Here is a 13,490-nt window from a genome sequence, read left to right as displayed (position 1 = left end):
GTCACTGTCAGTAAATCTTTAGTGAAATGTCTGTTCGAATCTTTTGCTCATTTTTTTAATGGGTTGTTTGTTTTCTTACTGCTGAGTTTTGAGAGTTCTTTATACGGGATGTAAATCCTTTATCAGACAAGTGATTCACATATATTTTTCCCAATCTGCAGCTTATAGTTTTATTCTTTTAATAATGCCTTTTGAAGAGTGGAAATTTTTCATCTTGGTGAAGCTCGTGTATCAGTTTTTTCTTTCATGGATCGTGCTCTGGGTGTCTTACCTACGAAGTCTTTGCCTAACCTAAGATCACAAAGATTTTCTCCTATGTTTTCTTCTAGAAGCTTTAAAGTAAGACTATAGTAGGTATAGTAAATAAGTAAGTATATTAAGTCAGATCCAACTTTGTTCTTTTTCAGAGTTGTTTTGTCTATTCTAAGTCCTGAGCATTTCCATGTGAATTTTAGAATCAGCTTGCCAGTTTCTACAAAAATGCCTGCTGGAATTTTGATTGGAATTGAGTTGAATCTACAGATCAGTTTGGGGGGAAATGCCTTCCTAACAATATTGAGTCTTCTAACCCATTTACATCTTCTTTAGTTTCCCTCAACACTGTTTTACAGTTTCCAGTGTAGGGTCTTGCACATCTCTTGTCAAATTTATCCCTAAATATTTAATATTTTTATGCCTCTCCTACGAATAATAGAAGTAACCATTTGTGTTTGGTTTTGGTTACACCTTCTATTGTTTCTTTTTTAAAGATATAAACAAGGATGTAGATTTATTTTTATCACTACCAGCCCCCATGACCCTCCTCCACACACACATAAAATTTAACAGAACACAGTGTTCGGCAGTTTGCTTTTTGCCCGTCACTGTACAGGGATTGTCCTCATTCTTCTTTATGATTGTATCATCCTCCACTTCATGGATGGTCTGTAGTTTATTAACGGGTCCCCTTGGATGGACGTTTGGATGGTCTCCAGTTGTTTGCTATTACAGCTGGTGCAGCGGTGAATGGCCCTCTGCCTACGTCATTGTATATTTTCACCTGGAATTTACTGAATGCCATTAACGGGCCAAGCCTTGCATGACCCATAAGAGAGTCCAGAACAAATCTGACTGTCCCAGCCCAGCAGGAACGGAAGACCCCGCAGCCATCTCAGAGCTGTGCCAGGAATGTGTACGCCCACAGACCCCGGGGAGGTAGGGGGAGGTGGCTTTGAGAGGGACCTTAGAAGCTCAGCAGTCAAATTTACCCCTCTTCCTCTTTGGCCATCTTTGGTGGCTTTTGTGGGAAGGAGGGGAGGGGAAAGTCCAGGGCTTTGTGGTCAGAGAAGGTATTCTGAGATGGAGAGGTCACTGTGTAGATAAGAGACCTCCACATGGGCACTGAGGCTCAGGGAAGGAGCCACGGGGCGTGGGCTGGAGGGAGAAAACTGCATGTGCGCAGAGGATCGCCACTCAGACCTCCCGTGGGTACAGGCCTCCACTCCCGCTCCCAGCCTGTCTCCCTGTACCAGGCAGGCATGTGGTCCAGCGGATAGAGCAGAGGTCCCAAGGCCAGGCTGCAGGAGTTTGAGTCCCCGCCCTGCATCCTGGACAAGCGAAATGGGAAGAATGCTGGTCTCTACTGAACAGGGTTGTACAAAGGATGGGAGCTAACGAACACGCAGTCCTCGTCCAAGGCCCGGGTGCACATGGTCCCTCACGGTGGGGGCCGCCGCAGGGTAGCTGCGAGCACTATTGTTATTCTTCTTCCTTCTAAACTCCTCCATCTGTGCTGGAGACACATACAGACTTTTTTCCCTTCGTTTTGACAGAGGAAGGAGGGGTGTGTGAGCTCAGAGTAATAGCTGGAATGTCAAGGACAGGATTCCGGGGGCAGTGAGAGAGATGCTAGGGCTCTTAAGACCTGGCACTTGCATGGTTCTCTCCCAGCCATGCTCAACTCTCGAGCGTTCGTTTACCTCTGTGTGCCCTCCAGCACACACACACACACACACACACACACACACACACACACCCCAGTGGTTCTCATGAAGGTGGAGGAGATAGGTAACTGACCCACCAAGCACATTTTTCACCCCCTGGGCTCGGCACTGAGAGCTCGGACAGGCTGGTGGGCAGAGGCGACCAGGCCAAAGAACCAACTAAAAAACTCGCTGCCTATTTTTGGGACGAATGACCCACCACTTCCAATGACTTGCTCCTAAACGGCATCTAATTTCATTAGGCCTTGGAAACAGTGACATCACGAGCGCCTGCCTGGTAGCCGCCCACATATGGCGAACCACAGGGCGATCCGAGATTCGTCTTCAAGAGCGGGGAGAAGCGAGGTCCCAAGCAGCAAAAGTTAAAATAGCAAAGCTGAGGCGTTCTGCTATGAAAAGAAATTACAGAAGAAATCCATTAGTCAGAGATTTCCAGCGGCAGTTTCCTTGCTTGGGAGCAAGAGAAGACTTATGCATGTTTATTTTGGGTGAGGTTATGCAGCCGTTCCTCGCTCGGTGAGGCTGGATGTGGCTTGTCAAGTGAATTTCTGTTAAGTCAACCCCACGTTCTCATCGATTTCTAGTACCAATGTTGATGTATGTCTTATCCTAAGAAATCTGTTTTGTTGTAAGGTGTGATGAAGTTAGAGGCATGGATTCAGCACCTTTTTGATTCAGAGGGTGACACTTGTACTGACTGTACCATTACAAGAAGTCACAATTCCAGGTGGACTTTATTTTTCCCCTGTGGGTTCCTTTGCCCAGTTTCCTCCAAGTGTGTCTTCTCAGGCACAGAGCGAAAAAGGAAAGGGAAAGATTGCTTAATCCAGATCCCTGGTCTCCGTGGGGACGATCAAGGCCATGGCCACGACTCCACCCAGCCAGAGCACGTTCTGCTCTGCCTACAACAGGGTTTCTCCACTTGAGTGCCACGGACATTTGGGGTGGGTAACCCTCGGTTGTGGAGGGCCGTCCTGTGCATCATAGGATAGCAGGATGCGTTAGCATCCCTGGCCTCTATCTGCTAGGTACCAGTAGCACACGTACTTCTCAGTGTGACAACGAAAAATGTCTCCAGACATTGCCAGATGTCCCCTGAGGGGGCCAAAAATCACACCTAGTGGAAAGCCACCAGCATATAACATTTCAAGAGTGTAAGATAAGGATTTCACAAGCTTTTTATTGGCTTATTTTTGTTTTAAATACTCTGAGTTAAATTATACTTTGAACTGGGCAAGTCATTCCTCGGGCTTCCATCTTCTCTTCTGTGAAATAAATGGGTTGGACACAGTGATCTTAGAGCACCTCCTAGACCCGATAGCGGAGCGTGGTGAAGGCAGGAGGCCCCGTGGGCTCCCCGTTTTTGGGTCCTGTCCCGCAGGTGATGAACCTCTGGTCCCCCTGGCTGCAGGCACTGCCCCTTTTCTCCCGGCATCCAGTTCAGTTTTTCTCAAGCCCAGTTAATTGTTCTCTTGCTTTAATTTAAGCTCACTTTGCCTTTTTTTTTTTTAAAGTGAAAATTTCTAAATATCCACGGAAGTACAGCAGTGCAGGGAACCCCCCAGGACCCATCATCTGGCTTCTCCACCATCCATTTCATCTTAATCTTGTTTTTAGGGCCAGCTGGTGGGCCTTACCTTCGTGCAGATTCATTCATTAACTCATTCCCTCAGGTCAGTTCTCCAAGAACTTGGATTGGGCAGGGCTGGACAGCAAGGGGACCGAGGTCCTGCCCTCGAGAAGCTGACAGGCTAGTCAGCAGGCAGGGAAAGAGCATTTATTTGACAACTGTGGAGAAGCCATCCTTTAGCTTTCTCTCTTTGAGGTTAAGCAATCCCAGTTCTTTAACCTTTCTTCCTAAAAAGCAATTTCTACCCAAATGGTCCTGATTTGTCCCTGCATTGTTGGGAAGAGCAGCAAGAACATAAATCAGGCCTGGATTTAGACCTCTACTCGGGCACTTCATAGATATACAAGCTTAGCCAAGTCAGCACCCTCTCTGAGCCTCATCTGTAAAATGGGATGACAGTCCCTAAATTCGCAGGTTGGCTGGGGGAATTGGATGAGACTGTGGCCTAGTATGGGCCTAGCCTGAGCCTAGCATGAGCCCAGCACACACCAGGTATGTGCTAAGCATCGCTGCCCCTTGCCCCCACTCTCCTTAGCCTTTCCTCCACATTCTCTTAACAGTGAGTGGCCACAGCGGATGGCATCAGCGTCCCCACCTCACCGCAGTGAGGGACTGACTAATGTGAGCCAGAGAGGACGGCTCACTTCCTGGTCTGTCACAGGCCTGGGTTCTCACCAGCCTCATTTTCTTAGCAACATTCACTGCTGACTCACTTGGCTTGTGGTCAGCTCTGAACCCAGGGTCTTTTTCAGCTCTCTCTTTACCCCACCACCACTCCCTAGCCTGGATTTGTGGTGTGGGAATGGGTCATTATCAGAGAACATTCTGTTTAGGTGGCCCTTCTCAAGGAGCCCAAAGCATTGCTAGACTGACAGTTTCATGAGGGTGGGGGTCTTGTCTCCCTTGACCACATTCATTTTCCCACCAGCTAGAGCACTGCCATTAGGGACTTAGTAAGTACCTGTTGAATAAATTAAGGTACTTTGAACTGGTCCCTGTCTTCCAGGAGAGTCTCACTTGCTCTGGGGCAGCATCCTTGGAAAAGCAAATAAGCAAAAAGCCCTGAGACTTGAGTTTACCAATAAATGAGCTGTAAACTGATTCCCACAAGTACAGGGCAGTGGAAGGACGGTGGCCTGTGGACCCAGACTCGGGTGTGCATCCCAGCTCTGCTAATCATTGGCTTGGTGACTTTGTGCGAGTTACCTATGGCAGGGCCTTAGTCTTCTCCCTGGAAAAATGGGCTATCAGTACCTGCCAGGGTGATCGTGAGAATTACATACGAATATATATGGGAAAGTGCCCAGCATGGGATGGCAGTGATCTTGGTTTCGCATCATTCGCTCTTTCTGGAGCACCTACTTTCTTTGACTGCCATTGCCTCCTGTGGTTTGGTCCAAGTCTCACCTCCTCCCTGACACCTGTACTCACCCAGCCTTCTTCTCCCCTCCCACCCCCGACAAAGACATCCTCTGCCTGCCACCCGGCACACCCGGCCAACGTTTGTTAAGCCAGCATCTCAAATTCAGATGCCTACAGGGACCAAATATACATGAAAAAAGCAAGCTGGGTGGGATTTTTACGTGAAATCTCCCCCCTCCCCTTTTTTTTTTTTAATTTCCATTAAATTAAAAAATGTTTTCATTTTTCATTTTGAAATAACTGCAGACTTGCAAAAATAATACAAAGACGTCCCATATTACCCAAGCTTCCTTAAATGTTAACATCTTATATAACCAAACAATTGTCAAAACCAGGAAAATAACACTCTACAGTACAGTAACTAATCTACAGATCTCACTCAAATTGCATCAGTTGTCCCACTGACATCCCTTCTCTGACTCAGGACATCCTGCAGGATTTGGTGGTCACATCTCTTCAGTCTCCTCCAATCTCTGGCAGTTTCCAAGTCTTTACTTGTCTTCATGTCCTGGATACTTGTGACAAATGCTGGCCAATCATTTTGAAGCGTGACCCTCAGTTTGGATTTATTTGATGTTTTCTCATAATTCTCTTGAGGCTGTGCATTTTGAGCAAGTTCCCCCACAGGCGTGACGGTGTGCCCTCCCCAGTACGTCATATCAGGAGACACGTGACGTGTTTCCTTACTGGTGACACTTCAGTCACTTGACTAAGATGGTATCTGCCAAGTTTCTCCACCGAAAGCTACTCTTTCCTTCTCTATAATGAAGAATTTGGTGGGGGGGGGGTACTTTGAAGGTATGTAAATATCCTGTTCTCATCAGACTTTTGATTTTTACTCATTTCTTTATTTACATCTGTGTAGATTTGTGGCTTCCTGTTTTATCCAATGGGTTATAATCCATTACTATGATTATTAATTTTAATGCTTACGTTGTCCCTTCCTTGGCTCATGGGAGCCCCTTTGAGTTGGCTTCCTGTCCATTTGATAGGTCCCATCCTTCCTTCTTGCTTTCTGACCTAAGAAAGTGGTCCAAGTTTATCTTGTATTTTCCCTACCCAGCCCTGGAATCCGCCATTTCTCCAAGGAGCTGATTCCTTGGAGTAAAGAATGATGCTTGGAAGCCAAGGTTTGAGGGCCAGATGTGCCGATTGCTGTCTGGCTGTCACTGTTCCCACACCCTCTCCACAGGATGAGCTAGGAAATAAATGTATGCATGGTGTAGACACATGCACACGGCTGTTTCTCCATTTGTGTATGTTGAACATCATTAATTCACGGCTGTGCCTTCATTTTCACTCTGAACACCACAGGGTTTACTCGATGTTTCTCTCTGTGTGTACCTCCCTTCCCCAACTGTGAGGCACCTGCCTCCCCACTTTATCCTCACTGTATTTACATATTTGATAAGTCCTCTTGTATATAACAACCTCTCATCTCTCCCCTTCTCTGACAGTCTGCTCTGGGCCATCCCCACCTCCTTACCCTGCGTAGCCTCCAACTTCCCATAAAACTCCCCATTTTGAAATGATGGTTCATATGTTTTTTAAACCATGAGGCCCAAGTAACTGGACCAGGAAGCTGGCTTGTAAGCCCCTCCCGCCTCGCCAGCATCTGCTCCCTCCACTCCCATCCCGGCACCACACGCAGGTAAACTCAGCCCTCTGGCACGCCAGGTTCCGTCCTCTTATCGGCCTCTGCTTTTCCAGTTCTTTCTGCTGAACTAGCCTTCGCCTGCACCTACCCTTTCTCCCTTCCTCCTGCTCTGTTCAGACATCACCTCTTGCAGGAAGCTTCAGGATTACCCCAGGTGCCCTTTCCGGTTCCTCTGGAGCCTCCAGTTGGAGCTCCAGGGTGGAGCACCCCTGCGTTCTCCTTGCGTCTCCTTCTTTGTCTCTGCTGCCTAACTGCAGGCACACAGGGCCGAGGGCCGATTTTGTTCCCACGTCCCTAGTACCTAAAAGAGAGCTGGCACATAGTAGGTGCTCGTAAACGTCGGCCAGATGAACATCAGTCGCAGTAACAGCGGATACTCACGTCGCACTTCCTGGGTGCCAGGCATGGGTCAAGTGCTTTATGTGTACTAAGTCATTTGGTCCTCGGCTCTATGCTGCGACATGCTTACTATTGTTGCCTCCTTTTTTTTTTTTTTAAGTGGGGGGAGGTGATTAGGTTTTATTTAATCGAGGTATTGGGGATTGAACCCGGGACCTTGTGCATGCTACGCACGTGCTCTACCACTGAGCTATATATACCCTTCCCCTCCGTTGCCACCATTTTGCAGACAGAGGAACTGAGGCCCAGAGAGGTTAAGTGATGCGTGCAAGGTCACACAGTAGTGGGATCACATTTGAGTCCAGGCAGGCTAACTCCATAGGGCACGCTCTTCCCTCTGATATTAGCCTCTCACAGCTAAAGGGGCGGCACTGGAGTAAGGGAGGTGAGTAGGTGTGGGTAGTTGAGTCACATGAGTCACACTCCCCTCCTGACCACACTCCCAGCTCCAGTTTCTTGTCCCCTTTGGGGCCTCAGTACAGGCTGCTGGTAGCTGAGCAGGTAGGAACGACAGTGAAGCCTTTAATTCCACAGCCCACAGGAATCTTTTTCCCCTGAGGTCACGGGAAATCAAGTACATTCACCTGTAATTAGAGCGAGTGCAGAGGAGTCAAGTGTCAGATCTTATGCAAGATTTCCAAGTCGTTGCATCGGGGTTAGCAAGGCACTAACATTGTTTCCCAATCACCCAAGAGGAACCACATGCCAGCTGGTCCCCCGAGGGCCAGAGCAGCTGGCCTCTCCACCCGAGAGCTGGGAACACGGTGTGGACCTAGAGCTCCGTTGGTAGAATTGGGCTGAGAACCACCTGCTCAGGTTCAAGTGAAGGGGAGGAAACCAAGTGCCGGAAGAGGCTCCCCTGGGAACGCTGTGTCCAGTCCCTTACGCCTCCTCGCAGTGGCCTGGTCTCGTAGTAGTAGCCCCGTTTCTACAGACAGGGTGACTGGGGCTCAGAGAGGTGAAGTCGTTTTCCTAGAGTCACACAGCAAGGAAGGCGACCAGCCAAGATCTGAACCCAGGGCAGTCTGATGCTAGAGCCCTAACTCTTAAAACAAGTGGCCAGAATGACACCCACGTCAGTCTGTCTCCAAAACCCCAAATTCTTCCACTGCACCCCCACCACCTCTGTGGGCTCTGGTGGGGCCCAGATGAAAGAAAGGCGTCTGCTCTGCGTCTGGGCAGAAACCCACACTAGCTGGCAGTCAGGAGCTGATGCTGAGGTCGTGGGCCCCAGGCAGGGTTTTTCTGTTCACCTCAGACCTTGGAGTTGAGGAGACTCTCCCAGAACAGGCTGCAGGAGCTGGGGAAGGGGGGGAGTGGAACAGGAGGAGAAGGTGGAGGAGGAAAGGGAAGAGGGGGCGGAGAGGTGACGCCAGGCGGGAGTGCAGCTCCGTCAGAGACCTCAGGAAAGACTGCGTTTCCCTGTTCCTCCCAGCGTCAGAGAAAGCCAAGACTCAGGTTCAGTCATTCCACTGACGCTTACTGGGGGCCCCGACGAGGGTCTGGGGACGCGGCAAGGGACAACCCCTAGCAAGGTCCCTGCCTTCGTGCAGGTTACACTCTGATGGGGGAAGACCAACCAAGAACCATGGCCAGATGAGGGTCAAGGCCATCTGTCTCGGGGGCAATAAGTTGTAAGAAAGTGTGACAAGGTGGGGTGGGGGGCAGGTCCCAACAGGGGAACATCCTTCAGGCCTTTTGGGGTGGCAGCCCTCCGACCCGTGTGGCACACCAGCCAGCACCGTTTCCCCCGCTGCCTGACCCCTGCCCTCTGCACCCACCTCACCCCTGTCCCCTTTGCTCTCCGCAGGTTTGACATCTACAGGAAGGTGCCCAAGGACCTCACGCAGCCAACGTACACCGGGGCCATTAGTGAGTAGCCCCCTTCTCGCCATGGCTCCCGACCCCCTCCCCACCCCCGGGCCGGTGCCCGCCCTCCCTCTGCAGAACTGCTGGGCCAGGGAGGGAAGGAGGAGGGGAGAAACGGTGGGCATCTTGCTGGGCCCTGCCTCGAGTTCCACAGCTCATCTCTGTCCTGACTGTAACCCCGCAAGGTATAGCATCCCTGTTTCTGGAAGGAGACACCGGAAATCATCCAGAGTGGCTGCCCCTGGGCGGGGAAGCGGGGGCTCGGGGCTCGGAGGGAGACTTACTTTTCTCTTCACACCTTTTAGGCTCTTGGAGGTTTGGGCATGAGTATATTTCTAGCCATTTAAAAAATAAACGTCTCACGCAGACTTTGGTTTCCGACTGCCAGTCTTCACTAAGAGGACCTAGGGCTCCTTGGAGAAGTGGCTGATTGCAGGGCTGGGGCAGGAAATGTGCAAAACAAGCCTGGGGCACCTTGTGCCAGAAAGCAAAAAAGTGTTTGGAGGTTAAAAAAGGGGTGGGGGGATGTCAGCAGGACCCAGGAGCCGACCTGACAGAGAACAAAGACCAACACTGGGGCAGTTTGAGTAACACAATAAAGCACGGCATTATTGGCTTATAACGCAAAGAGTTAAGAAAAAGGTCCATGAGTCCGTACCGATCTAAATAAATGGGGGAGAAGAGATGAATCTTCCTGACAGAGGAATTCCAAATCATGTGCACGAATCTAGCCCCCTCCAGGAGGTAGACCTGACTCTCCTCTCCTGAAGTGTGGGCTAGTAGCTCGCTCTTAAAGAGGAGAATGGAAGGGAAATAGTAACTTTGCGGTGGAGCCATCCAGGAGGCGGCCCCTTCACTAGGGGAGAAAGGTTCGCGTCAACCAGCGAGAGGTCACGGGGGTGTCACACGCCCCTGCGGGGGTGTGATGGGAAAGGCACCCACCTCTGTGGGATCCTCCCCTAAAACCACAGCCCAGTCTAACCATGAGAAAGCGCCAGACACCCCCAGACCGGGGGACACCCTGCAGTCACCTGCCCAGTACTCTTGGGAAGCAGCAAGGTCTTGAAACCAAGAGAAGACTGAGGAACCGTCCCAGGTTCGAGACTAAGCACACGATCACTAAATACAAAATGGGATCGCAGGTCGGGTCCTCGAACAGAAAACAGGCACTAGCGCGGAAACTGGTGATTTACTGAGTCAGGAACGTAGTTAACAGTGTTGTACAATGTTAATTTCTTCATTTTGCCAAATATACTGGGGTGACGTAAGATGTTAGCATAAGAGGAAGCTGGGTGAAGGGTGTATGGGAACTCTCTGTACTATCTGCGTCCATTATTATTCGACAATAAAGTTTATTTTAAAAATTATAAAAACAAACCAAACTGCCCTTGCGAGCAGGAATGCTCTGGCCTTATTTTCCAGTTGACAGAATGGTCTCAGAGAGGTGAAGTGACTTGTCTGAAGTGTCACAGCTCACAGAAGGTGGGCCTCCCTGCACCCGCCCTGGCCTCTCCAGTGGTTGCTGTGAGAGAGGGACCCTCCCCACGGACTGTCCCCTGAGCAGGGCCCTGGGTCTGGGCTGTCAGGTTGGAGTTCACTCCCAGGACAGGCAGGGTCAGCTTCCGGGATAACCTTGGGGATCTCCCCTCCCCGACCCTGCACCCACCCCCGGCTGGCCCTTCCCAGCTCAGCTCTTCAAAGCTGCAGATGCCTTCTCAAGCCTGGATCTCCACATCCCTGGAGAAGGGACCAAAGCAGCCAGGCAGCAGGATTGGTGTCCTGTTAGCTCCAAGTCTGGCAGAGCTGGGTTCGTTCTCCCGTTTAGCAGCTGGGAGGCCTTGGGCAAGTCACTTCACCTCTCTGAGCCTCAGGTTTGGATCTGGGGATTAAATGTGATCACAGCTGTCAAGTTTGGGGTACATGCCACATCCTCAGTGCTGGGACCACCCACCTCTTCTTATCACTGTCCTCCTGGAGCCCACAGCCCACGAGGGTCTGTGATGGCAGAAGCTGGATGCTTTGTGTCTTGATCTCCATGGAAAGATATTCTGGGGACATGAGAGGAAAGGGGCTTGTTCATCTATCTGTTCAATTAGTTTATGAACCTGGACTGAAAAAAAACTTCCAGTGAGGCTTCGTGTCCTCTTCCTACCACCAACTAACAGCTCAGACCACTTCTTCGCAAGCACTGCAGTCTTTCCCTTGTCAAGTATGTTTAACCATCAGGTCTGTGTTCTTCTAGAATGTTTTAAAAATACATTCAGGCTTTGAAATACCTATGTCGTCATATTAAGCACAGATGGGAGCGTGCTGCGCACACCATCCTTTCCGGCCCCTTTTCAGCTGACATGCCTTTCAGACCAGCACGTAAACAGCCACCACGTTCTTCTTTCCAGCTGTGTCATGTTCCATTATCCGGCTGAGCCACGGTTTATGTAACCAGCCTCCTGAGGGTGGACGTGCTGATTCCAGCTTACTGTTGTCACAGACATCCTTGTCCACATGTTTTCATATCCTTGTATGGTTGCTTCTGTAAGGTAACTTTCCTAGAAGAGAAATTACTGAGTCAAAGGGCATGCACATTGTAAAATTTAGAAGGTGCTGCCAATGGCCCTCCGGGGACCTGGTCGGATTTGCAGTCTCCACCACAGTGTGTGAGAGGGCGAATTCCCTTGCACAGGAGGAAAGGCGAGAGCATGGGAAGCCAGCCCTTAGCTACCATTTAATGAACAAATATTTATCAACCAGGTCTGGAGCCAGGCCCCGTGCCAAGTCCCGGAACCACGCGGATGAATGGGCTTTGGTCTTTGTCCTTGAAGACAGCGCGTGGCTGAGCAGGCGGGCAGACACAGAAGCACACCGTTTCCTTACGTCATGATAAGTGCTATTAATAACTGAAGGAACCAGCAAGGGCACTGGGATCTCATAGGTCAAGGCTTGAATTTTGCCTCCTCCACTTAAGTGGCCGTGTGGCCTTGGACAAATTCCTTGATTCCCAGGGCCTGCGGTCCTGGGTCCAGTGCCCCCTTTGCTGGCTGCCGCAGGTTTCCCACTAGAGAGCTCTCTCCTGGGGTCACATTCCTCCCTTCCGGTGCCTGAGTTAGTTTCGGGAGAAGTCTGGAGCCAGAGGGCCTGAGCGTCTTGCCCAAACATGGACTGAAAACCCCATCAGTATCAGAAAGCCATTCTGGTAGAAATACTGCCTACCTGCCTTTGTGGTTTTTATTCATTCATTCATTCACTCAACGAATAATTTATTTCATACCTTCTGTGAGCCAGGGCATTATGCTAGACTCTGAGGCCCAGTGGTCCTGAGACATTGTCTCTGTCCTCCCAGTCTAGGGACAGGATGCAGGGAGCAGACACAGAGCGTGGGCTGTTGGATACTTGGGATTCAGCTGAGCAGACTCGGCACCTATCCACCCACTAAGTCCAAGCCTGGAACAACACAGGTTTCATAGAGAGGCCTTCCTGTCTCTGTCCCCCAATATCTGATCTGCACAGCGTTGGAACTTTGGGGCCCATTTGCAAGGAAGGCAGCTAGAAAAGCTGGATTGGTCTAAGTCGGCATTGACCTTCAAAAAGACCTCCCTAGTTTGGGCTTGTTCATCATTACAGCAACCATGGGCTGTTAGGGCTTGAAGGGGGAGTAGGAGAGGTGAAAACAGTTCTGACATGTGGGTCACAAAGGTGCAAGATTTCAGGTGGAGGGTGTTTTGCCCACCTGGTGGGATTCTTTATCAGGAGGCATCATAACTTTGGTTTGCAAGTGAGAAGGGGAAGGATGTGAGCTGGGAAATGTGATTGACAGCTGATCTCCTGCAGTGGATTTGCTCAGCCGCTGGAGAAGACGTTTGAAATTCATGTCTATGCCATAAAAACAAACATGCAACACGGCCACTCTATAAACCATGTGGCACCTGCTTAGACATAGACCGCTGAGTGAGCAGAGCACGGTCAGAAGGACGTGTGCATTATGCTGCTCACTTAGAGGAAAAACTCGTATGTGCATGGCAGGGCACAAGGCTGGAAGGGTGATACCTCTGGGCAGGGGGCTGTGGAACAGGAATGAGAGACTCTCATGGTGTGCCTTTTTATACAGCTTGACGATTTTTTTAATCATGTGCATGTATTACCTCTTCCAAAAAAAAAAAAACAAAAACCCTAAATTCTGCCCCATAGAGCTTTTTCAAAGTTTGGAATAATTGGGGAGTCATTCTAGCATCCCTTATGTCTGGGTGTGGTTTTGGAGGCTTGGTGAGGACTCTGGGGATGTCCCCCTCCCACTGTTCGCTTGGAGTTCAAGATTTGTGGCTTCTCTTTCTTAGGGCATTGGCTCTAGGGTGCACAGGGTTTGGTCCTGCATCCCCTCCCCTGCCTGCCATCCCGTGTGTCTTTGGGCCAGTCTCTTCCGGTCTCTGAGCCTCCGTTTCTACACCTGTCACATGGCCTTGTCCCCTAGCACTTGGAAGTGTAAAATGACAGCTGTCCATCAGTGCTTCCACAGCAGGGCACAAGTAAGTGCCCAGCA

General features: G+C 50.1%; 1 protein-coding gene across 4 annotated transcripts in view; it reads left to right on the top strand.

Annotated features, from left to right (window-relative positions):
• ERGIC1 (endoplasmic reticulum-golgi intermediate compartment 1) overlaps nucleotides 1-13,490 on the top strand; it is a 99,936-nt gene that overhangs the window by 37,818 nt on the left and 48,628 nt on the right. For 3 of the 4 annotated variants that reach the window (XM_032465085.1, XM_032465084.1, XM_032465086.1), the window contains one exon: nucleotides 8,901-8,962. The exons of the other annotated variant lie outside the window; for it this stretch is intronic. In XM_032465085.1, coding sequence (XP_032320976.1) covers nucleotides 8,901-8,962 — 62 coding nt within the window. The remainder of the gene's footprint in view (nucleotides 1-8,900; nucleotides 8,963-13,490) is intronic. 4 annotated transcript variants of the gene reach the window in all.

Source organism: Camelus ferus, chromosome 22 (genome assembly GCF_009834535.1).
Source record: "Camelus ferus isolate YT-003-E chromosome 22, BCGSAC_Cfer_1.0, whole genome shotgun sequence".
NCBI classification, from domain to species: Eukaryota; Metazoa; Chordata; class Mammalia; order Artiodactyla; family Camelidae; genus Camelus; species Camelus ferus.
Note: the sequence above shows the minus strand (reverse complement) of the source record. Positions and strands in the feature narration are given on the sequence as shown.